Below are 26,802 nucleotides of genomic sequence, written 5' to 3'. Positions count from 1 at the left end.
GATAGGACAAAGATGATGATTGTAGATTTCAGGAGAACTAGGGATGACCACCCCCACTGCACATCAATAAATCTGTAGAGAGAGAAGAGAGCACCAAGTTCCTTGGAGTACACTTAAGTAATGACTTATGCTGGTCATACGACATCTCCAACAGCAACTGCACTTCCTGAGAAGACTGAGGCGAGCAAGGTGACTGGCCACCATTATGTTGACTTTCTACGAGCTCTATTGACAGTGTCCTGGCTGCATCATAGTGTGTTACAGTTACTGTAGATATAGCATTGGATCAGAGGTAAATCCCAGGACAATAAGAGTGACAGAAAGGATTACTGGGGTCTTCCTCCCCTTCCCCATCGATGTGATCTACCAGGATGTTCTCTAAAGAGGGCTTGCAAAATCATTAAGGACCCTTACTACCCTCCATACAGCATCTTCTACCTACTCCTGTCAGGAAAGACTCAGAGCCAGAATGGCCAGGATGAGAAACAGCTTCTTCCCACAGGCAGTGAGACTGAATTGCTCATACTGCTCATATATCCTCTCTCAGAATCAATTATTATTTAATAAAATGTATTATTTAAATAAAATGTAATATGTGTACTACGTCTATATATATGTTTGCTTGTTTTTACACCAAGGTCCCAAGAAACTTTTTTTGTCCAGTTGTCTTTACAATTGTATGATAATAATGAACTTGAACTATTATTCCCATTGTTTGCTTATTTTTCCACTATTTTGACCTTTAATCCCACTGATAAACCATTTATTATCATCATACTCCAAGTTTTTGTCAAGAATGAACACCAATAGGATTAACAAACTGGTCCCACTGCGAATTATTCAATTTATTATCAAGATTCAATTTATTATCATAGTAATAAAATGGTGTCATATTTCATGAAATTTTTTTTTACCTGCTGCAAGGCAGACTTATTCACCACTGGCAGAAATTGCCTAACCACCTCTTACAGTCAGTCTTACAGTCAGAGAGAGAAGCAAAAGAGGGGTCCCCCCCACCCCCCCAGATTCACTGAGTGTCAGTAGATTCGCCTCTAGTGCTTCCGCAGCCCCTGCAACTCCACAGAGTCTAGACCAAACCATCAGCAACCCGAGGTCCAGATCCAAACCTCTGACACAGTCAGAGACCCTTGCAACCCAGTTCTGATAGCTGGTTCCCCTCCAACCAGTTCAAGCCATTCTCTAGCAGTCTGTAGCCTGGCATAAGTCTCCCGACAGCAGCCTCCAGCACCTCACAACTTCCGTGGGTTACTCGCCTTGAGTCACCAGTGGCCCATAGCATTCACTGGTCCTTCAACCATCAAGCTCCCTCACTGGTTCGCTGCCATGGTCATCGTCCCCATGGGTTGTCTCCTCTGCTTCTTCTCAGACAGTACATGATCTTCCAGTCCTCTGGTACCCTGCTCCAATCATTCGCTTCCCCAGAGGTTGCTGCCGATTAATAGGTGGCACTATCTTAGGTGCAGACCCGTGATCACAGGTATTCAACTAAAACCACCGTCAGCTCCCCCAGTGGGCTTTTCAAAGCCCAAGCAGAGCTGATGACAGTCGACTGAGTGGCTGAACCCCACGGGAGCACTGCATCTCCACTCCCCATGGCTCTGCTCCAGCGAAAGCGCTGCCGCTACAGTGGCTCTGGCAGCGCCATCATGCCCACATACACAGTTGTTACTATACAGGCACCTGTTACTATAGATACATAAATCACTGGAAGTAGCAATGTAGATTATTAAGAATGTAAACAAAATATTTCAATAGTTCATTTCAACATGGGTAGAAATGTAAATTTTCGATATTATGCTGAAGTCACTTTGAACTTTGGTCAGACCACATTTGGAATGTAACTAACAATTATTGACAGGAAACAGAAGCACCAGATAAAAAGTAAATAGTGGGGTCAAAGGATAACAGAAAAGGGGAAGGAGAAGGAGAGTTCAAGCAGGCTAGACTTGAGAAAAGTGTCAATTATCTAAAATGTTTGCTGGCTTAGACATTGACCAGTTTTCCCAGAAGTTATATTTCACCAGTTCATGGAGAGCTCAGTGCTAACACTGTTGTGAAATTGGCCAATGTGACATGTGAAACAGTGCTAGGGTTATTTTTACCCTGAAAGATGTGCTGAAGCCAATTTGAGTAATTCATGAGTGATGATACAGAGTTTATTTGCACTTGCTACATCTTTATTGGGATGTTCGCCAAGCCATGAAGAGCTACATCTCATGGCGGTCACAGAATGGCTACCTTGGAAGTGAAAGTAAATGCAGGGGAATGGAGTCAGTGAGTCAGTGTAGTCTGAGCTGACCACCTCCTTGATGAAAGCACATGTTTTTGGTGGTCCCACCACCTTGTGAACTGTAAGATGATTAGCTTGGCAGGATTGGACCCCAATATAAAGTGATGCATAAAACAAAAAGACCACATGCAATAATGGGGCAATAAGAAATATTGTAAAGTACTTTGACCATTTTAAGCATGAATCCATCATGTTGTTATCAGTACATTTCTGTCACTGGAGATTTTAATACATTGTGCTCCTTGTTTTTTGTATGATCTGTCATATAGCATGGTAAATCCAATCTCAGCTTGAAGAAAATGAAAAGTTCCATGATGGTGAAGTGTTGCTTCAATTCGCATCTCCAGAGACCAGACCTGCTCCTTAAGATCAGTTAAATTATCTCAATATGATTTTACCTGAAAAGAAAATCTGTGCTGATTGATCATGATTAACCTTTACCCCTCTTTATATTATTTATATAATTTAATTAACTTAGAATGTAGCACAGTAACAGGCCCTTCCAGTCCATGAGCCTGTGCTGCCCCAAATACCCAGGGGGATAGCCAGATTTTAACGTTAGGGGGAGTGAGCACATAAAAAAGGTGCCACGACTGCTGACCCTCCAAGCTGTGCAGGCACGTTTTACAACCAGCGCACAAAGGGAATTAATGTGTGCACATCCACGATGCATATCAAATAATTTTGAATTCATTATGCATTTTTAGTTTGTATTTAACATCAAAACATAAGGAACTTAAGGAAGATACAGTTTTAAAGGAGTACATAATTGTTATTTGGATTTAAAATTAAAACATAATAAAAACACCTGTTTTATTTAACAATTTTACATTTTAAATGTAAAATTTAGTTGGGCTGGAGCATTGAAGAAATTGTATGATGCCTGACTATGAACCTTCCCTTCGGTCTACCGTACACCAGATCTCCCAATGCCCCGACTCTGAACCCTCCCCTTGGCCTACCACACACTGGAACTCCCAAATGCCTCGACTCCAAACCCTCCCCTTAGTCTACCACACACTGAAGCTCCCAATGCCCCAACTCCAAACCCTCCCCCCAGTCTGCCGCACACTGGAGCTCCTGATGCCCCGACTCTGAACCCTCCACTCGGCCTACCGCACTCTGGAGCTCCAGACGCCTGACTTCAAACCCTCCCCTTGGCTTATCACACACTGGAGCTCCATCTTTCCCTCTCCTTCCTCCCACTATGGAGTGAACTGGAATTCACTGTCTATGTATAGATTAGACGGCCAACCCCTCATCTTGGCTCCGTCCCCACTGGTCGCAAAATAAACCCTGTTTTTCCCGCCTAACCTCTGATTTACCTGAAGACTATTGTAGATTCCAGCTGTTAGTTGTAAGCTAATAGAAGCATATTTGTGCTCCTCACAAGTTTCTACTATCGATCATGTTACTTTTGAAGGTGGGATGGAAGCCTTATTGAAGCCTGGCATGCTCCAAGTCAATCCTCTTTCCCCAGAGGCCCCGGAAGAATTCACTTACAGGTTGGAGTGCTTCCAGTCTGACAAAGAGCCCACCCAAGAAGTCTTCCACCCTGACAGCCTCCAGAGATCGGCCCTCCACTCTCTCTAATCGGCCCCAAGGGATATGTGATCATCAGGGACTGCAAAATGTATGAGGCCACCATCGAAGGCCTGCTGTCTCACTACACGAGGCGCCGGAACAATGTGCTGGCGAGACATTGACTCTCACAACGTCAGCAGTGACCGGGTGAATCACTGGACGACTACGTCCTGGAATTGTGGACGGTGACGAGAAAGTGCCACTACGAAATGGTCACAGCCTGGGTGAGGGAAGAAGAGCAAGTCCGGGATACACTCATGGCTGGAGTGAGTTTGAGGTATGTGAGGCAGTGACTACTAGAATTGGGGAAGAAGGACCTTGCCAGTACCCTCGATCTAGCAAAATCCCTCTAACAGGCCCAACTGGGAGCGGATCACCCCGCAGCACCTTCTCAGAAAGCCAGGCCTGCAAAGCACAGCAGTCCCAGATACCAACTACTGTGGCCACACGCAACTGGGAGTGCTACTTCTGTGGACAAGCCAAACACCCCTGCGTCAAATGCCCCACGAAAGACTCTGTGTGTTCAGGATGTGGTAAGAGGGGACACTGGACGAAAGTCTGCCGTACCAAGGGAAACCCTAAGAAGGCTACCGCGTGCGTGGACCCTGAATCGTCATACACCCCTTGCCCAAGCCTAGAGGTGCGGGCTCCCGCCTCTCCATTTTGCTTGCTGCCACCAACTTGCTGCACCTCATGGTGGGAACCACTACTGAAAGAAAAGCAACGGCGGGAATGGCGGCTGTCACCACTTCCGGAAGAGAAGCAACGACAGGAACAGCAGCCCACATTGCTCCTCAAGGTCGATGCCACCTTTCTAGCCTTTGGATCAAGATGATTTTGGCAGGGGGAGGAATGTAGCCTCCGGAGTGCTGGCATTACTTGTCCTCGACCAAGTGAAACCCCATCAGCTGAGCAACTCGACGATGGAGGTAAATGGAGATCTGACAGATTGTTTAATAGACACTGGCTCAATGGAGAGCTTGATAAACTCTACAACCGCTCAGCAGTACAACTTAAAGGTTTACCCCCACGGATTATTAAACGCTGCAATCTTATTTGGCAACTATTCAGGGGTATTGTATTGTGCACTTAACCGTAAAAGGGGGGGGGGGGGGGAAATTTTGCAAGTTCCGACTGTATGTATTGAAAGGTTTGTGTGCTTCTGTGTTGCTGGGCCTAGACTTCCTGTGTCACCTTAAAGGCGTGATCATGGCCCACTTCCCCCCAATCATGGTGCAGAATGGAAGGCCACAAAATCCAGACACTACATGCTGTCTCTCCACTTTGAATATTGAACCCTCTCCCCCCACCACCACCCTTGTTTCAGTACCTAACCCCCGACTGTAAGCTGATAGCCTGAAAGAGCAGGCGATACAATGCAGGGGACCAAGAGTTTATTAGAGCTGAAACACAGCGGCTGCTTAAGGAAAAAAAATAATTGAACCTAGCAAAAGCTCTTGGAGAGCCAAGGAGGTAGTCGTGAGAGGGGGAGAAAAGCCCAGGCTGGTGATTGACTTTAGCCAAACTATTAATCAGTTCACATTCCTGAATGTATACACTCTCCCCCGAATCTTGGACATGGTGAATGAAATTGCGCAGTACTGGGTCTATTCGACCATCAACCTGAAAGCTGCATATCACCAGTTACCAATCCGTTCAGAGGACCATCTCGGCAGCAGCCACGAGGGGTTCCAGACTCCAGGGAAGCAGAGGACTGGCACAGGGCACCAGAAAATGAGAGATCATCCCCTGTTTGAGAAGAAGATACAGAGGAAATGACTCAAATGAACACTGACCATGGCAACGGACCAGTGAGGGGCTCATTGGCTGAAGAATGCACAGATAATGGGCTGTTGGAAACTTGAGGTGAGGAACCCATGCAGGCTGTTGATTGCAGGAGACTGGCTTGATCAGAACTGGGATGTGAGAGGGTGTCAAGTGCACGGAAGGTTTCCTGATCATGCCAGAGGTTCAGATCTGGAGTTCTGGCTGTTCCTATTGATGGTTTGGACTGGAGTCTGTGCAGTTGCGGGGCTTGATGGAGTGCTGGAAGCAAATCCAAGGACACTCAAGGACTCTGGGGGGACTTCCCTTTGCTTCTCTTTCTCTGTCTGTAAGAGGCACTTCAGGCAATTTTTGCCAATGGCCAATCTGTCTTCCTTATGACAGATTAAAGCAAATTTAATATTGTACTGTTTTTATTACATGATAAAGGAATCCTGAATCTTGAGAAAGTAGCACCCTGCAGTATTTCACTGCTCTTTTGAATGAGACTTTAAGCATGTCTCTAGAGTGTGGTTAATAACTAACATTCTGACATGTGCCAGCTGGAATCCACTTTCATTCCCATATGAAGAGCACCTTATATTTTGTCTTGACAGCCTTCATTGGCGCCACTAGTTTGGGAGCAGACCCAGAATTTTTTTTTAAAAACACCGTCGGCTCCATTAACAGGTCTGGCCATTTGGCTCCTGCAGTAGCATCGTATCTCTGCTCCCTGTGGGTTCGCATCAGTGGCATCGCTGTTACAGCATCTCCAGCAATGCTACCATTTTGAAGAGGTGCTGCCTTTTGGCTGAAGGGATGCCCTAACTGTTCTCTCCAGTAGACATTAAAGATTGGATGGCATTGTCCTTGAACAAGAGAAGGGAACTATCATATTGGTGTCTCAACTAATATTTCTGAAACAGGATATCTAGTCACAATGTGTCACCCTGCATTGGCTGAATTAGTTACATTTCCTATTTACACAGAGACAACACTTAAAAAGTACTTTATTGGATGTGAAGGAATCTGTGACATGATGAAGAGGAAATTATAAATGCAGGACATTTGTCATTTAATTATAACCAATTGGTTTTCACCAAAAGCTTCTGTTTCTCCTCTCACCATTACTTATGTTATTCCCAAGAGTCTTGTCTCAATTTGAACCTGTCAATGCATTCAGCACTGACTAATGTTGATTTTTGAGTGCACCTTAAAGCTCTGATTAAGAATTACATTCATTTAAAAGCTTATCAAGGCTGTGGTGCCATGTTTGGGACAGTTGCCAAGTATTTGTATGCTTTCAAGTTCATAGGTCAACAAAACCTTTAATTAAAGAATCAAGAATTACAGCATCATGGTTTTATATGGTGATACATCTGGAAAACATATGGTTTGCACAAAAGGTTGTATTGTGCCTCACTATTTCCCACATTATAACAGTTGTCTCATTATGATCCAGAGTGACCTTTCAACCACATGTTAGACAGATACCACATTTGCAACATTAATTGATTCACAGTAGAAATCCTCCTGTATAAGCCAAGGTTTTTGCATGGTACCTGTAACATTCTTTTTTCATTACTTTACAATTATTTCATCACCAGGAACGAGTGAGCATTTTTCCTTAATCCGATGTGGGGGAACAAAGCGTGCAGTATGTAATGGATTCATTTACTAATTTAAGAGGAATAAATTTGTCATTGTCTTCAACTATTAGCTCAGGTTTTGCTGCCATTATTGCTTATAAATTATACCACAATTCAAGCCAGATAATAAAGTGCAGTTTAAATTTTTGCATAATTTTGGAGTGAAACATGAAAGTTTGAAGATGTGATTGTAGTAAAAATGCAGAAAGGCCAGAGGAATTTAGCCAGTCTCGCAGCGTCCATAGGAGTTAAAGCTATATTACTGAAGTTTCGGGCCTGAGCCTTTCTTCGAGGTGTGTAATTTGTCAGCAAGCTGCATCCTTAGTTCACTGCTGTTCACTCTGCTGACCCACAATTGTGCAGCTAAACACAGCCCGAACCACACCATCAAGTTCGCTGACAATACAACTGTGCTGGGCCTGATCAGTATGAATGACGAGACAGCATACAGAGATGAGGTGGAGTCGCTAACAGACTGGTGCAGGGCCAATAACCTGTATTTGAACATTAAAAAAAGAAAAGAGATAATTGTCGACTTCAGGAGGGCCCAGGGGTATGATTTGACAGCTCCACTGCTGAGGTCATTAAGTGTATCAAGTTCCTTGGAGATCACTTGGCAGAAAATACCAACCCCATAGCTAAGAAAACCCAGCAGCTCTTGTACTTCCCACCCTCCATCCTCACTATTCTACAGAGGATGTATTGAGGTTATCCTGTGCAACTGCATCACCTCCTGGTTTGAAAGCTGTACGTCCTCGGACAACAAAACGCTGCAGAGGATAGTGAAGTCAGCGCGAAAGATCACTGGGGGCTCTCTTCCTATCATGAAGGGCATCTTCAACCCTCAATGCAGGCAAAGGCTAGAAACATTGTGAAAGACTCCACACACATCTTATGAAAACTGTTCACCCTTCTGCCATCAAGTAGGAGGTCCCATATCACTCGGGCCCTTGCGTCCAAATTGGGCAACAGCTTTTTTGTCCCCCAAGCCATCAGAATTCAAGCCATCCTGAATTCCCAGAACATTTGGGGATAGGTACTGTGGACTGTTACTGTATGTGTTCTAATATTTTAATGTGTTTAACTTCTTTTCTAACTTATATTTATACAAATATACTCCGTGGTCCTGGAGAAACACTATTTCGTCTTTACCATGCAAGCGTGGGATGAACGATAAATAAAGATGACTTGAATATCTTTAAATTGGGCTTTCACCCCACATTTAGATATTTAAGGGCAGTCCTGTAATGGCTTTCTTGGGCATGAAAGAGAAGCAATAAGTTCTGTTTGAAATAGTGAATGTGTTTGAATGTTGGAGGAACCAAAATGTTCCCCTCACCCTTCAAATTCACTTTTATCTTCTCTTTCTCTCACCATTTGGGGCCTCCAACTTCCTGAAATGCCATCACATACAACCCTGAGATTCATTTTTCTTGCAGGCACAGCAGAATTACCCCTAAGTGGTAGTGCAAAAATAAACTGTACACAGTGAAAGCATGTAAACAAATAAAAGAACTAGAAACAAATAATGAATTTAAGCAAACTGACTGTGCAGTACAAAGAGAAAAAGAAAATCAATCAATAAAGTGCTCTGGAAGGAAATTTAAAAGTTTCCCCCAGCTAAGCGCACACAGGATGAACTCAAGGCTGTGGGTATCATGGACACTTCATCCTGGTCCAAAAATAAAGAGCAGTTTGATTCCTATTTGACTTCTTTCATGAAATTAAGGACATGGATGGAATTGTCATATTTTCATTCCAAAGTATCTGAGTCGAAATTGTTTCAAATAGATAAAGGCATTGCCTTGTTTCTTCATGATTTATGACAGACATTAGCATGTCACTTGCTTAAGTTAGTTACTAATTAATTGTGATGCACATTACACATTTTACCAACTAATTTTGTTGTGTTCTGTTCACAGAGATCTGTCAAACAATCGGATTGGATGTCTGAGTCCTGAGATATTCATGGGCCTCACGAGTTTGTTGAGGCTGTAAGTCTTTCACTTGTACTTCCATTTAGCCGCCTAATTAAGATTCATATTATAGAAAAACACCAAGAATTGCACTTGCTAAAATCTTGACCAAACAATGAGCTACTGTAGGAACTCGGCAGTTCAAGCAGCATCCATGGGTGGAAATGGTCAGTCAACATTTCAGATTGAGCCCTTTATCAAGACAGGTTAAAAAAAATGTGATATTCTATATATAACTGGGAACAAAGCTGAAGGAGGGCCAAGAGATGATGGGATATTTAACAGAAATTGTATGAGGTGGAGAAACAGGAAAAGGGGAAGACTATTGGGAAGGGGGGGGAGGGGAGAAAAAGGTTAAAGAGAAAAAAAAATAAGTACAGGCATAGGTAAAGAAGAGATGGAACTAGTGGAACCAGATTGGGGTTGGGTTCAACTAGAATTTGGAAAAATGTTGCTCATGTTATTAGGTTTAAGGCTGTCTTGGAGAAATATGATGTGTTGTCCCTCAAGTTTACATTTGGCCTCACCATACAATAGATGAGGCTGAGGTCAGACATATCTGTGTTAGAATGTCAGAGAATAAGCTCAAGTTTAGACCCACAGAGTGTAGGTGTTTGGCGAAGCAGACAATCAAATATATTTGTACTATTGTGAGTGTATTCCATGTTTGTGAATGAATGTGAGCATATGTGCATTTATAAAAATAATGACAAAAAATAGAAGTAAGTGAGAGAATTATTGTAGAATGTCGGCTTCCATCCCAGGGCACAAAACAAATCAGAATAAGGATCAGGATTCATTCCATCAGATAACTTCAATGTGTGAACATGAACACTTTGTTGGCAATAATTAACTGAATATTGCAAAATTATGGGACTAATGCAAGTTTCATAATTTGAGGTAATAAAAACATGAAGAGTTGGAAATACTCAGCAGATCAATTAGCATCTGTGGAGAGATATGCAGTGTTTTCACAGCATTTTCTAATTTTATTTGCAGCATCTGCAGCATTTTGTTTTTTAATTTACTTCCTCTGGGCTTGGAACAATTTTGACAAAGCTTCATGATCAAAGAGATTGGATAAAATTGACAAAGAAATCAAGTCTGCACTGCCTACAAAAAGTAACAGGATTGATAAGCTGTATATGTTTGTTTTTTTCCATTACTAATGTTCTTATTTCCAAAAATGAAGATGAGCTGCAATATTGTAATGTATTTAATGAATGACAATATACAAATTTATTAATGCCAACCACTCAATCTCTTACACCCTATCATTCCACCACCATCTCATCCAGCATATTTTGCAATGATGATATTGATCAATAATATACTTTCTTTTAGGAATTTATCAGGGAACATCTTTTCAACACTTCCTACTGGTCTATTTGTTAAACTGACAGCACTGAGAGTCTTGTAAGTACATTTTTATAAAATCCAGAATATTTGATTACTGTGGATCAATTCAATAAGTTACAATTAATATATCAATACTGTTAAACTGAATAATTTATTTGTTGATTTTGCTGATCAAGCGTTTCTTATTTGGAACCACAGCCGTGTATATTGTTCCACTGAGGCTTAATTCCAAAGGCTCTGCTTTTGCCTCTATGCTTCATGTACAGAAACCAAAATGTGTGCTGCTCATGTGCCACACATCTGTAACAACAGTGGAGGCTTTTGAAAACAGTCCAGGAGGCTTCGCTTTTTTTTTGACAGGACATAAAGAGGCTTGTGACTTGTAACTATTGGGGATTTCATCAGTCATCCTTGTTTTAATATTTACAAACTAGCTGGCAGAGTCACTGATGTGTGCACAAATTCATCAATTGGATTGGGAATATTGTAGTCAGATGAAAAGAACATACTCCCTTTCCCCCCCCCCCCCCCCCAGAACCAGCCACTTCTAAAAATGGCATATATCCACTTTGATGAATAAAGGAGATGAATGAACTCAGAACCTATAGGTATTCATGGATTTCCTTGAGAACTTGTTGGTAGATCTACAAAAGTACCACAAGCTAACTGCAGTGTGCAGATCAGCATGTTCAATCTGCACCATTGCACTACTGTATAGAAAAATGAATTGTTTTGAAGAATAGATGTCAAAGCATTCCATAATAATTTAAGCTGAAGGATTGAATACACTTTGTATCAAACCACTCATCTTAAGACAATCCATAAAGTTGCATCATGTGCAGCCTCATTCCCTTGTGTTACTGATCTGCACTAAAAGGGTAAGTGCTTTGCTTTAGTACTTGGTTTTAATTAATTTAGAATTGTGTCTTAAATAAATTGTCACAAAAACTATATTTTTTAACTGCTTCTGATAATTAGCAGGGAAAAGGCTTTCCGTCTGTGTGAGACGTCAAAGGTTATCGGGGGAGGAAGTCCATTGAAAGGGCCTTACTTTGCACTGCCTGGGATCCTTAATTCCAATGTGTCATCCATCAGAAGGCAAGACTCCTTAATAGCTTTAAATCAGGCTCTCACTACGCATTTAGATATTTAAGAGTAGTCCTGTAACGGGTTTCCAGGACTTGATAAACCTAGCAATAAAAGAGAAGCAGTGTTATGTCCCCAGATAATCCCTAAACTTGCTGTTCCTCAAAATACATTCAATATGAAGAAATACTTTCAAATAATTATGATATCTAGATGGTGTACAAATGCTCTTTATTCTGGTCCCAATAGTTTTTTTTAATTGTGGAGAGAAATCTCTATAAATCTGCAAGACTTCTAAAGTGTTGGATAATTATAGCTCAGGTTTGTACTGTATCCTATTAAGTTGCCACATGTTTATTGTACTGTGCACTACTTAAGAGGGTGGTGGCACAGAGGTCCTAAACTCAGATTAGTGGTGAGGTAAGATGCAAGAACAGGTGTGGTGTTTGGCAATTAAGGGGCATGGGAACGCTGAGATGGGTCAATCGTGCTCACTGACCAACTTGCATGGCAACACTCCAAATTTTGATATGTGTCTGATATAGACATTGCTTTTTACATGCAGTAATGATTCATACTGCAAAGTCCTCAGTGAAGCTTCAGTCTGCCCAAAGCAAAACAGAGAGATTATTATCACATGTCATGCCTTGGTGAATATACTTTAGGTTCTGTTCATTTCATAAGAATTAATATTATCACTTTGACAAGGAATTTGACAAATACACTTCAATATAAGGAACACATGATTAATCTCTGAAAATGGGTTCATTGTGTAAATAACATTTTTGTTGATTTCACATCGTGCTTCATTGGAGCCTCATCATTAAGAGTTAACTGTCCTTCATAATCTTTCATTCATTTACTGACACTCCAATGGTCAACAGATTATTACACATTAATCACTCTTCATCATTTTTCTGGCCATTACCATGGCTCACCACAAGGCAGGCGAACTGGCCCTGCTTGTAAGCCATGCGGCAGGGCAGCCGGCCAAAATGGCACTGTCGGGGGTTTCCCTTCCTTCTAGCACGGGGCTCAGAAACCCGTGCTGGGGGACCACATGATGCCCAGATGACTTCAGCGCGGTTCTCAGCCAGGTCCAGGCTGCAAGTATAAGTGCAGCCCAGTAGCCTGCAATAAACCAGTCTGCTCACTGAGCTCAACCTACCTGGTTGTGTGTGTTAGTGCAGGAACAGTGTAGTCGCCACTACAATTGGTGACCCCGACTGGTTCAAATGTCTTTGAACCCATCATGAGCGAACCTGGGATCAGCGCTATAGCCGTGAAACTGTCTGAATTCTGGGTTCAGGAGCCGGACACCTGGTTTAGCCACGTGGCGTCCCAGTTTCACCTCCACCAGATTTTGTCCGACACGACCAAATTCTACCATGTGGTCTGTGCCCTGGACCAGGCCACTGCCAGACGTGTGCTGCACCTTGTTCAGCACCCACCCACTGAGGACAAGTAGGAGACCATCAAGCAAGTGCTTACCGGGTCCCTCGGACTATACAGACACCAGCTTGCCGCTCAGATGCTGCACCTCGATGCCCCGGGGGACAGGTCCCTGATGGAACTGATGAACGAGATGCTCACGCTCATGGGTGAGCACACCAACTGCCCACTTTTCGAGTGCATCTTCCTCGAACATATGCCCGGGGACATCCGGCTGCTGCTGGTCCAGGAGGGCTTCACCGACCCGAGGAAGGTCGCCCAGAAGGCCCAAGAGCTATGGTTCGCACGATTCTTGGAAGGCTCAGTGGTCCAGCAGGTCACGAGGCACGACCATGCCATGCCTGCCCCTAACACTGCGGTAGAGCATCCGGCCCCTGCAGGGGCCCCCAAGGCCATAACCAAGGCCACAGCATCCGCTTCAGGCCTCTGCTTCTACCACCAACGCTGAGGAGCCAAGGCTCGGAAGTGTCGTCAGCCCTGCTTGTTCCAGGGAAACGACCAGGCTGGCCGCTGTTGATGGCTGTGGCGGCTGGCCAAGGACACAGCTTTCTCTACCTGCGGGACTTAGTCAGTGGCTGGTGGTTCCTCGTTGACACTGGAGCCCAGATCAACATCATCCTGGCCACGGCCATCGAATCCAGGAACCGACCTCGTGCACCTCTCCTCCATGCGGCCAACGCAACAGCAATCCGGACGTATGGAGACAAGACAGTCCACTTCCAGATTGGCCAATGGAATTTCGCGTGGAGGATCACCGTCTCATCCCTCCCAACTGCCATCCTGGGTGCAGACTTCCTCCTCGCACACAGGCTTCTGGTGGACATGTGAGGTATGCGCCTGATGGATGCCTGTACCTTCCAGGCCATTCATCTCAACGCCTCCCGCTTGGAGCAACCACAAATGGCCATGATCAGCACGCCCAGAGATGAGTTCCAGTGGATCCTGGATGAGTTCCCGACACTCCTCAAGCCTCAGTTCTCCACTACCTCGCTGCGCCATGGGGTGCTTCACCACATCCCCACCCAGGGCCCGCTGGTTCACGCCAAGGCATGCTAGCTCCCGCCTGACAAGCTCCAGGAAGCGAAGGAGGAGTTTTTGCACCTGTTGGAGCTGGGGATCATTCGGTGGTCCGACAGCCTGTGGGCCTCGCCGCTCCACCTGGTCCTGAAAGCCTCCGGTGGCTGGCGTCCCTGCGGAGACTATCGATGGCTCAATGAGGCAACCATTCATGACTGTTACCCCATCCCTCACATCCAGGACTTTACGGCCAACCAGGCATGGCACCCGCCTGTCTCACGTTCCTGGCGAGCTGCTTTCCACGGAGTACATTTTCGTTTGGTGGGGCCCAACCGTGGCACCTCTGCAGCAACTGTACGAGGGGCCGTACAGGGTTGTACAGCATTCCAGCTCAACATGGGCGACAGGCGGGAGCTGTTTACCATGGACAGGCTTAAGCCAGCGCACCTCGATCCCACTGAGCCCGTGGTCATTGCCCAGCCCAAGAAGTGAGGCTGCCCGGCAAAAAAGGACATTGGCGCTGGTTCTGGGGTGGGGGGGGGGGTTCTGTGTGGTGGCTCACAACAAGGCAGGCGAACCAGCCCTGCTTGTAAGCCACGCGGCGTGGCAGCTGGCCAAAATAGCGGCATCGGAGGGGGGGGGGGGTTTCCCTTCCTTCCAGCATGGGGATCAGAAACCCATGCTGGAGGACCACGTGACACCCGGGTGACGTCAGCGCCCTCTAGCTCTCACCCAGGTCCAGGCTGGGAGTATAAATGCACACCAGCAGCCTGCAATAAACCAGTCTGCTCACTGAGCTCAACCCGTCTGGTTGTGTGTGTTATTGCAGGAGCAGAGTAGCCGCTGCTACAGCTCCACAATTATTTTAGTTTTCCAGAATTGTTTTAAATTGCTGAGGCCCTCAAAGGCACATGCTGAAAGATGGAATACACTTTGTATTGAACTCCTCTCCTTTAGACAATGCAAGTTGTGCTGACTTCAGGTTATTCCTGAAAATAGGGACAATAATATTCATGCCATAAAGAATTGGGGATTGAGCAGCGGACAGACAGCACTTTCAATTAATGCTTCAGATGTTGGAGGAACAATTGACAGATTACTTGGGCAATGAGACACTGCGCACATACTCTGATGACAGCAATGTAAGTTTGCACGATGACCCTCAGACATTGGATAACTGCTGCCTGGTCTGCCGGAGAAATGCAGATGTCAGGTGCTGGATGAAGGTTATACCCACATGTATGATCAGAGCTGGTCAGTGCCACCATGCTGTAAAGTATGGGCTCAAAGCTCTGTCCAATGCCCTGGGTCACATTGAGGTCAGACTTCCTCATGCATCTTGATAGTGAGGACAAACTATCAGGCTTGTCAATGCATTAAACATTGCAGTTATTGACTTTCTTTCATAACTGTCCCTTTGACATCCTTATCTTTCCTCAACAGCAGAGTTGGTTGGTCCCACAGTATTTAAAAGGGTAAATGTTGCAAATGCAACTTGCTCCATCTGATCAAAATACTTTTGTCATTTTATATTTGGCTTCAAATCTAGTGATTATGTCACAGGTCAACTACATTACAACTATTCCAAACATGTAATACTCTGCTTTGAGAGGTTCAAGAAAATATTAAGAACAAAGCATAAACCTAAAAACTACGGAACCTTGAAACAGTGTCCCTTTTTAAAATTTCAATCAATGTGATTATCTATAATAAATCATGATTTCAAAATTAGTCTTAGATAAAAGGATATTTGTAAATCTAGATATATTTTGATAACCAGAGGCAACAAGGTATAATGGAAAATGGTGGATAAATAGAGTTTGGTCGCAGATTAATTTCATTTAAGGGCAGAACAATCTGGAGTGGCTAAATAGCTTGCTCTATTCTTAAAAGGTAATTGTTTCCAAAGGACTTAAGCTGAAGTATCCACTTAAAAGAAAATGATAAGGAAATGATATGGAAGGCTGTCTTTCTTAAAACCATTAAGTTAAAGCTTGCAAGTGCACTGGAAGTGAATTGAGCTACATAATGCTTATAATCAGCTGTGCTTTCTCTGAGCACTGCACATTAGATACTGCAAATGATCTTTTGAAAATTAAGAAAACCCATAGTTTTGCTTGATTAAAATTGACAGTAATACATTGCTCGAAATCAGAAGAATCTTCATCTCAAGGTGCATTGGCTGATCGCATTTTAAGTGGTAATAATGCTAAAATTGATCTGAATACCTTTTGAGAAAACCGGACGTAGTGATTATTTTTCCACAGTTCACTTGGTCGTTGATACTATTTTGTTAGTCATTCTACATGAATAAAAGTCAGAACATAACCACTAAGTATAATATGAGGTAAAAGACCAAGCACTAAAACAATTTTTGCTAAAAGTGTAAATTAATTTTGGAGTGTCCAATATATATGCTTGACAAGAAATAGTTGATTATAAAGGTTTATGCAGATCCACTCGTTTTGCATGATTGGACATGATTAGCATAGGTAAACTACATTTCATTCTTCCAAAGAATAATTTTAAAAATCATTGATTGTATAGTGGTTAGTGCAACACCTTTACAGCGCCAACGATCGGGACCAGGATTTGAATCCAACACTGTCTGTAAGGAGTTTTGACGTTCTTGCGTGGGTTTTCCCCAGAGGCTCCAGTTTGCTCCCACTGTTCAAAACATACTGGGGGTAGTAGGCTAATTGAGAGTAAATTAAGCGGCACGGACCCGTGGGCCAAAATGGCCTGTTACCGTGCTGTATGTCTAATTTTTTTATATTTAAATTTTAAATTTAAAAATTTTAAATGTTGTCGAAACTGGATGCATCAATGTAAACTTACGAAACCAACTTCTGCCAATGACATCATCTATAAACTTAACTAAATAAGTATTTATTAACAAGGGAATGGGCAGAAGATAGATAGGAATGCCATCCCCAACAAATTCCTCTTTAATCAATGCCCCAGCTTAACTTGGAAATTTACTGATTGGCTTTCCTTGTCACTAAGGCAAAATTCACTATTCAAATAGTTGCAGTGATTCAAAATGGCAACTCTCTATCACCTTCTCAGCAAACATCAGGAATAGGTCATCATTATGGCCAAACCAGTTACCTTTGCTTCCTGAGTAAAAAAACAGTCTGCTGGAGAAACTCAGTGGGCTGAGAGAGAACTGTTGATGTTTCAGGCCAGAACCCTTCATCAGCACTGAGAGTGTAGAGAGATAGCTGGTATCCTGTCACTCAAATCATTCAAAGCCTCAATTCTAATGGCAACCAACTACTTAACTAAAGTTACAAACCTTGATTATTCAAGATTATCTCAAAAATTAACCTTTTTTATGAAAAAAAGAAGAAATGTTGTTGGTCTTTTGGATCTATTTGTTTTCCCACAGAGCAATTCCAGTTTGTGTTTTATTTCCCTATTATGCTGCAACTTATTCTCTCTTGTAAGCCCATAATTATCCTTTTGATTCTTTTCACACTGACCAATACTCGAGGTAACTTACAGTCACTAGTTTGTCAATCAGCACATGTTTGGGATATAGGAGGAAATCAGAGGATCCAGGAGAAACCCATGCAGTTGCAAATAGAACATGCAAACTCCACATAGATAGTCAGGATTGAACCCAGGTTGTTAGAACTATGAATGAAAGCAGTTAACTGATGCTCCACTCTGTCACTCAATAGCTGAGCTCAATGTTTTAAAGATATATCATGATCCAAATTGTAGAACTGCTGCTCAGTGTTTCTTTGGGCAGCAATTCCAACTTACTGTAGTATTTGGATAAATAAGAGTCCCTTGATTTAACATGGTAACAACCAAAGTCCACTCTGAAAAGTCAGTCGGCGTAATAATAAGGGCTGTGTGCTCAGCCCACTCCTGTTCAAGCTACCGACTCACAACTACAGTGCCAGATCCAGTTCCAACAGAGTCATCAAGCTTGCAGATGCCATGACTCATCAGCCACAATGAAGAGTCGCACTACAGAGATGAGGTGGAAAATCTTGTGTAATGGTGCGAAAATAACAACCTGAGACTCAATATGGACAAGACAAAGGAGATAATTATGGACCAGAAATAACAATCTACTACACATCAATAAGTCTGTAGTGGAGAGAGTAGAGAGCCTCTGGAGACACAACAGCAACTTCACTTCCTGAGAAGACTGAGGTGTGTAAGGCTACCTGCCACCATTATATAGAAGCTCTATTGAGAGCATCCTGGCTGGCTGCTTCACAGAGTGATAATTTGCTATAGAGCATTGGATCGGAGATCAATACACAATGGCAGAGTGGATCACTGGGCTCTCTCTCCCACATCAGTATAATCTACTGAGGTCGTTGTCTGAAGAAGGCTCACAAAATCGTTAAGAATCCCTACCACCACCCCACACAACATCTTCCAGTGACTCCCATCTGGAAAGAAATAGCAAAGTATCAGAGCTAGAATGACCAGGCTGAGAAACAGTTTCTTCCCATGGGCACTGAGACTGAGACTGCTGAATAACTGATGAACTGCTCATAGAAACCCTCTGAGACTCTACTACTATTTAATTATTTATTAATTTTTAATGTGTGTATATGTACTGCATATTAATCATTTGTCTCGATGTGTGTCTTTCTTGTATATGTGTTTATAAATATTTTTGCTCCAAGGAATGAAGAACCTGTTTCATCCAGTTGTACTAAATAATCGGGTAACAATAAACTTGAACTTAGTGCCCAAATGCAAAGATTCTTTTCTATTGTCTGTCACCTTGCCTTTGACTGTGTTGGTCCTACTCAGGTTTAACTTACCAAAATGCAACAACTCACACTTGTCAGAGTTAAATTTCATCTGCCACTCCATTGCCTCCTTTCCATACTCTACATCAGTGGTTCCCAACCCTTCTTCTTTCCACTCATATGCCACTTTAAGTATTCCCTATGCCATAAGTGTTCTGTGATTAGTAAGTGATTGCTTAAGGTGGTATGTGAGTAGGAAGGGAAGGTTGAGAATCAATGCTCTAGACCCAATTATTACTGAAATATTTTGCTTGAGAAAAATTGTCATTGGCCCATTCCTTTGGAGTTATGAAACTGTGCACATAACGAATCAATTTGGAATGGTTAAAACAGTGGTTTTCAAACTTTTTCTTTCTACCCATATACCACCTTAAGCAATCCCTTATTAATCACAGAACACTTATGGCATAGGGAATACTTCAAGTGGTATGTGGGTGGAAAGTAAAAGGTTGGGAACCGCTGCTCTATATGAATAGCACTTAAGACATCAGTTTATTGAAATAAATACTTCTGCATTTTCTGTTGAAAATAGAAAGAATAAATGAACCCTGCTTAGACTATTTAGAGAGACCAATTCAGTATTTTCTGGGAATGGCCTAGACTAATTCAGATTACAAATGTTACATGGAATGAAACAAGGTCCTTGACCTCAGCTTGTAAATTAAAGATCATAAATAATACAATCAGCATGATCAAGGTTTCTGTACTGCATTTCAAAGAATTGTAGATTTTATTTTTAATGGAATATTTCAAAACTGATATAATCATCTGAGCACAATGGCAATTATAACTTAATTATTTCTTGTTGCAATTGCAGAATTCCAAATGTATTCAATGTTTTAGCTGTGGTAGCCTTATTCTCTGGTGCTTGAGTAATACTTATTTTGTGCACAATTGAAAGAAAAGGAAAGGGCAAAAAGATTTTTTTCTTTTTGCTGTTTGTCGAACCTTGCTGTCTGCCTCTTGATTACTCTAATTGCCTCTGCTTCAAAAGTAATTTGAAACAATTTTGAGAGATCTTGAGGGTTGTATGTTTTTATTGGATTTTTCTTACATTTCTTTTACTTCTTTATAAAATTTACTTTCATTGCCAAATTGGCCTGACAGGAATTTGATATTATTGGAGATCAGGGTACTGTTTAAAATTATTTTAATTAAATGTGAAAAGAACACTAACTTCTTGGAAAAATATACAAGTTTTATTTGTAAAGTTACTGGAGTGTGTTTCCAACAGACCCAATCTCCAGAACAACTTCTGCTCTGGAAACATACAATTTGCAGGTATACACACAAGAACTCATGTTGACTCCGCATAACTCCTCTTGACTATTCCTAATTTCAATTACCAGTAGATATTCTGACCTTTAAAATAATTTTGTTTATGACAACTGATTTTGAGCCCTGTGTCATAATTATTTTGTATATCAGTGATTTAAATAACCATGAAAACAAGAAATAGGAGCAGGAGTCGGCTATCAGGCCCATCAAGCTTGCTCCCTATTCAATAAGATGGATTAGTTCCACTTACTCATCTGTTCCCCATAACCCCTAATTCTCGTATTCTTCAAGAGTCTTTTGACATATGTTAAATATATTCAATGAGGTAGCCTCTACAGCTTCCTTGAATAGAGAATTTCACAGCTTCTTTTCTCTCTAGGAGATGCAGTTCCTCCTTATCTCTTCCTTAAGTCTACTCCTCCAAATCTTGAGTCTGTTCCCAAATCTTGACTCACCTACCTGTAGAAATAACCTTCTTATTCTATATCACCTATTTCTTTAATAGTTTTATGTGTCTATAAGATCTTCCCTTCATCCTTCTAAACTCCAATGAGTATAATCTCAGTCTACTCAAATCTCCTCATAAAGTAACTCCTTCATTTCATCTTCATTAACACTCAATTCATGATGGCTACATGATTTGTGAAATAATTTACATAAAAAGGATATGATTATATAAATTGTTACTGTTCAGATCTTCATTGCAGTAACTTCTATACTTGCAGATAGCATAAAAACAGGAGTAGAAAAGGAGGAGGTTATACTTGTGAACTCCTGCCTCATCCAGTCATCTTGAATAAATTTAGTGACTCAATCTCCACAGCTCCCAGGAACAGAAAATTCAAAGTTTCACAATACCTGAAAGATTTATCTATTAAATGTGGAAAATCTTATTATAGCCACAGGTTCCAGCATCCTCCTTAAAGGAAATTCCCCCTCCAAATCTGCTCTATCCAGTGGTTCTCAACCTTTTTTGGTCTAAAAACCCCCTGGCTTCCATCCTAACATGCCATGGTCCACAGTAGCAATGACTGAGCAAAGTTTTCAAATCACAAGCACCTCTGAAAGAAACACATCTTTAACTAATTTGAAGTATTTTATTTAACATTTTTAAAGACCCCCGTGGAAACACGCCATGGCCCACTAGATGAGAACCAGCCCCTTCAGAATAGAAATGTTTCCATGTGGTTACTTCTCATTCTCGTCACTATCAATAAGTAAAGGTCCAATCTGCTCAAATTCTTCTCAAAAAACTAAAGGTCCATTAGTTAGTGGCCCTCCAATGCAAGTATACAGCTCTTCAAATAAGGACTCCAAAACTGCAATTGTCCAGGTGTGGTCTTGACTCTGTCACAAAACTGATTTGTAATAAAAACTCACTGAAAATTAGAGTCCAAGTGGTATTAAAGAAATGCCCGAAATGAATTGCTGTATTGAGTGTGGTATTGATCTGTGTATTTTATTTATGCGTTGCATATTGTATCCATTTTTTAAAAAAATATGTATTCAAAGTAATTTTACTTCATGCAGGCACTTTAGCACTGAATCTCTAATGTGTGACTGTAACCTCAGATGGGTCTTGCAATGGGCCAAAATCTTTTCCGTTCGAATAGCAGAGGACACTGTATGCATCTACCCAAAAGCATTGCTTGGAAGACCAGTCAAAACTTTGAAAGAGAACCAGCTCTCATGTGGTAAGTGAATTTAAAATAAACCATTACGATTGTGGAGATAATTCAAGTTCAAGTTTATTGTCATCCGATGAAACAGTGTATCTCTGGACCATAGTGCACACACTCAGGCACATGGTATACCCAACACACAAATGACAGATATACATAGCAATTCAAAATAAATATGTTTATAAAATAATTTACAGGTTTCCAGAATTGTTCAACAGTCTCACTGCCTGTGGGAATAAACTGTTTCTCAACCTAACAGTCCTAGTTTTTATGCTGCTGAACCTCTTCCTTGAAGGTAGTGTCTCAAAGTTACTGCAGGCCGGATGATGATGGTCCTTGATGATTCTCTGAATCCTCTTTAAGCATTACACCCTGTAAATGTCATTGATAGAGGGAAGGGAGACCCCAGTGATCCTCTCAGCAGTTTTAATCAACTTGATGCTTTGCAGCTACCATATCACTCTAGATGTAGCCAGTCATAACACTCTTGATGTGTCTGCATATGTTTTACTATAATCACAGCATCTGCAGACTTTCTTGTTTCACTCTATTATGCTCCTGTAGAATGTTGTTAGGAAGGTGGCCAGTAGCCTTGCCTTCCTTAACCTTAGGAAGTGCAGATGCTTCCTGAGTAATGACTAATGTTGTGTCCTTTAAATGGATGCCAAGGAAATTTGTGCTCCTCACTCTCCCTATGACGAAGCCATTGGTATATAGTGGGGAATGGTCCTTTGTTCTCCTGAAGTCCACAGTCCATCTACCGGGTGTGCCTCTGTGCCGAATTAAATGTCCAATCAGTATTAGTGGCTTGTCTGATCTTTGGGTTATTTGTTTATTTATGGTCAATAAAACTGTGATTACACTTTGTTATCCATAACATCATTAAGATATATATGTTGTCCTTTAAAATTCATCTGATATATTTCCCGTTACTGTTGGACTTCAGGAGGACTGTATACAGTAAAACCCCTGTTGTCCAACAGCCTCAAGCAACTGGCAAAAAAACCTGAAAATAAATAGGTAAAAAATACAGGCTTAAAATTTGCGTGCCTTGCCATTAATTCGCCAATCACACAATATAAAATACACAATCTCTGGGATTTATCAATCTCAGTAGGTGCTGGATACAGGGGTTTTACTCACCATTTAAACCCATGGTTTACTTGGAAAACTCAGTGAGCATATACCTTGTTTTTGTTCAAGGTGGAAAAAAATCAAACTGCAAGATGGTCAAGTGAATTGTTTTGAGGATTGAGAATAATTAATCAATTTTATCTCGAGACCTTGAGGATAACTGAAGTCAGAATCTATGCAGAGTGAATCACCTGTCTCTCTCTGACTGAGAAGAAATTAATTAAGATGAAATATAATCCACAGCATCTTTCAAAAATTGCAAAATCACATTCCAGTGGCTGTCTCAATGAGAATCCTGAAATGCTCATCTTCTTGAAAATCCTGATCACAGTATAATTTCTAGAAGTGTGACACAAATGAAACTCAAACCATGTGTGGCAAGGGAAAATCTCTGGAATGTTCATCAGTTTAACCTTTTATAATTCTCACATATACTTTTCAATTTATGCTGGCTGTCAAAATGACATTCCAAGAATGTTTGCCTTTTTGTACCATTGGTATCTTTTTAAATCCATGGATGATTTCTTTCTTACAAACTACTAGGATTTCTCAAGGCCCAATGAATCCTACTCATTGCCAAAACCCAGGAATTATTAATGAGCTGTACCTGACATTACACTTTTATTTTCAGTGTCTCACCATGTTATAGCAGTCACAGCTTGCAGTCTTATTCACGTTGGTAAAGCTGACATGCAGAGAAGTAACATAGTAACCTTGAACTTTTGGTACTGGAAAATATATGTTTGACTTGTATTATGTTTGTCTGCCATTAAAGACAGCAAAGGCAATATATTTCATTGTGCTTAATGTTTTTCTGCTGTTATTACCATTACTGAGTTCTAGAATATTGTTTCAAAATGTGTAAAGGGAATAATTGTGGTTGCAAAAAAAAAATCAAAACAACTCTCTGGTGTGATTTTAATGTGGAAATGTAAAACTAGTTGGGTGACCTACTCATTCCAATCCTGTTGCCTTTGCACAAGATGTAATTATAACCTGCTGTTTGACCAGGTAAGTAGTACACCCACTGCAGTAGAGTAGGGACCTACAAATATGCAATTTTGTAATCAGATCCAGACAGCAATCAGGGTTCTCTACATAGAGCCTGCCCATTAGAGATCTTGTGCTTCCCAGAGAGACTAAAAGCTGGCATGCTTGATTTAAAATCTCCCTTGTTTCATGGAATGCAGTTTGGCTGTTTGCCATGTGCCTTGGTCATTGCCTGCACGTTTCCCTCCAGGAGGTGAAATCTGACATGTGCTTCAGAAGAGAATGTCTTGGAGCACAAAATTTACAGCTTCCAGAGGTTGATTTTCATACATTAAAGTGCAAGTGATTTGTGTTTAGAAGCAGTAGTTCTGTGTGAAAGAAACCAAACAAAATTAAAAACAGATGTAGATTTGGTCAGATATGAGTGAAAATGCATAACACTCACTCTTGGGTTTGATATCATACATCTGTGATTAAATGCCTTTTAAATTATTTTTAAAATTTTTAAATATAGACATACAGCACAGTTAGAGGCCTTTCTGGCCCACGCTGCCCAAATACCCCAATTAACCTACAAGCCCTGTACACTTTGAAAGATGGGAGGAAACCGGAGCACCCAGATGATACCCATGCAGACACATGGGGAGAATGTACAGACTCCTTCCAGACAGCACAAGATTCATACCTGAGTCGCAGGCACTGTAATATTGTTATCGTGATGCAAACTCTGCTGCTCTTGGATAAGTACAAAATCAGGTTGACTATTGTTTGCTACATCAGGATATTGAAGACTTTGGCATTGGGAGTGGACAGTTGGAAATGTTCTTCTTCAAAACTATTTCATTTATCATGAAGCTGAAGATAATGAAATGCTTTAATATTGCAAATGTCAATGCAGTTAATCTAATAATTTGAAATTACTTTCCGTCCCTTACTACTTGTTCATAGAAGCCAGTTTCTCCAAAGGTTTTTTAAAGCAATGTATTACTTCAGTCATAATTGGAAGTGTCAGATTAATTTGGCATGAAGAAATGTAAATTACAATGCTGAAAAATTGATTTCCTGTAATTCACAAGTGCACATTTTATCATTTGAATCTGTGCGCATTGTCATTTCCTGACAAGACTACAATTGTGCTAGGGACAAGGTATCATGCCCAGAACAAGAGCGTGGATGAAACAAGCCTATTTTGCAAGTTTTATTGTTTTGAGAGCTGGCTTTTAAACTGAGAGACAATTATTTGTAGTTTATTTAACTGCTTGCAGCATTTTGACAGGTTTCCCGAGTAAAGCTAGTTTATTGTTCACAGTTTTGGAAATAATCTGTCAATTGCTGCAACTGGGGATGCAGGAACAAGGAATGACATTGTGAAAGAGGAAATAGTCACGTAGAATCATGAAGCTTGATAAAACATAGAACAGGCTCTTTAGCCTAACTCATGCATGCTGAGCAAGCTGGCATTTGCTAATTTAATTTGCCTGTATTTGGCCCTGATCTTCTAAATCCTTCATATCCATATATCTGTACCAATACATTTTGTGCATTGTAATTGTTCTCTGTTGCATGAATACATTGTGTTCTTTCCCATGTCTTTTAAGAGCAAACCACTCTTACGCAATATGTACCAACTGCATTAATACAAGGCATCTCTAGCACTTTTCTCCTTCTTCAGGTTATTGCAGGTAATGTCTTTTTAAAATCACCAGTAAAATATTCTGTTGAAGATTCCATGCTACAATTTGGAGTGCTGCTTCAAAGCTTAACAGAACATGCAGATCTTTCTTGAGGCACAAGGTTTTTTTCCCCAAAACAGCCAAAGAGAATGAAATAATTCTAAATGGATTCTCTTTCATTAAAAAGGATATTTAGGCATAACATCTAGGTTAGAATCCAACTGCTTCTCATGGCCTCCATGCTCTTACTCATTTAATACTGCTTAATAATAATAAAATCAAGGAGTGAAACTGCAGTCACAGTCCATTGTGTGAACACAGCTATCCACTTAGCCACTTCCTTGCTGTATAAGTGGTTTCCCCTTGAGATATTTATTGAATTCCCTTTTGAATGTTATGATTAAATTATCACATTATTTTAGTCAATGCATTCTGAGGCACAACATTTTACTTTAATGGAAAATTTAAAAAAAATGTAGATCCCATAAATCTGAAATAAAAACAGAAAGTGGTGGAAACAATCAGTGAGTCAGGCATGAGAATGGGCCAGGAAAGGCAGGGTTCACATTTCAAGGCAGCAGAAATGGCGAAGTGATTTACAGAGGAAGAACAGTCTGGAGACAGCAAAGAGAATGCCTGTGAAATAGTGGAAACCAAAGTTGTCCAGGTAAAATGATACTTTCAGAGTCATTGGATTAATTGACTAATGAGAGCTGTTAGCAAGATGGAAAAGAATAAAATAACATGGTAAAGTGGTGAGAGGCAGAAGGCTGCGTTTGCAAGAAACCAAAACAAAGAAAATATTGAAAACATCCAGCAGATCAGGCCAGCATCTGAGGAGAGAGGAGAAACCTTACAGCAGAAAAAGCTAGAAATGGAAGAGGAAAAACTAGTTGAAAAAATTGCAGAATCTGATACAGAATTAGCATGTCTATTTATACAATTACATATGCACTGAAATGCTTCCTTGCTACAGTTGAACAGGTACCTAATTAAAAAAAAACTAAAATAATATACATTAAATAAAATTAAAAAGATAATGAATGCAAAAGAATGATAGATA

The 26,802-nt window shown here is 41.2% G+C and overlaps 1 protein-coding gene across 20 annotated transcripts in view; it reads left to right on the top strand.

The window, feature by feature from the left end:
• The window catches only part of LOC138744075 (adhesion G protein-coupled receptor A1), a 558,919-nt gene that overhangs the window by 231,167 nt on the left and 300,950 nt on the right, over positions 1 to 26,802 (top strand). For 15 of the 20 annotated variants that reach the window (XM_069899580.1, XM_069899579.1, XM_069899578.1 and 12 more), the window contains 3 exons: positions 9,231 to 9,302; positions 10,629 to 10,700; positions 21,791 to 21,954. In XM_069899580.1, coding sequence (XP_069755681.1) covers positions 9,231 to 9,302; positions 10,629 to 10,700; positions 21,791 to 21,954 — 308 coding nt within the window. The other 5 variants (XM_069899584.1, XM_069899585.1, XM_069899586.1 and 2 more) reach the window with 5 other exon arrangements.

This window comes from Narcine bancroftii, chromosome 10 (genome assembly GCF_036971445.1).
Source record: "Narcine bancroftii isolate sNarBan1 chromosome 10, sNarBan1.hap1, whole genome shotgun sequence".
Lineage (NCBI taxonomy): Eukaryota > Metazoa > Chordata > Chondrichthyes > Torpediniformes > Narcinidae > Narcine > Narcine bancroftii.
Note: the sequence above shows the minus strand (reverse complement) of the source record. Positions and strands in the feature narration are given on the sequence as shown.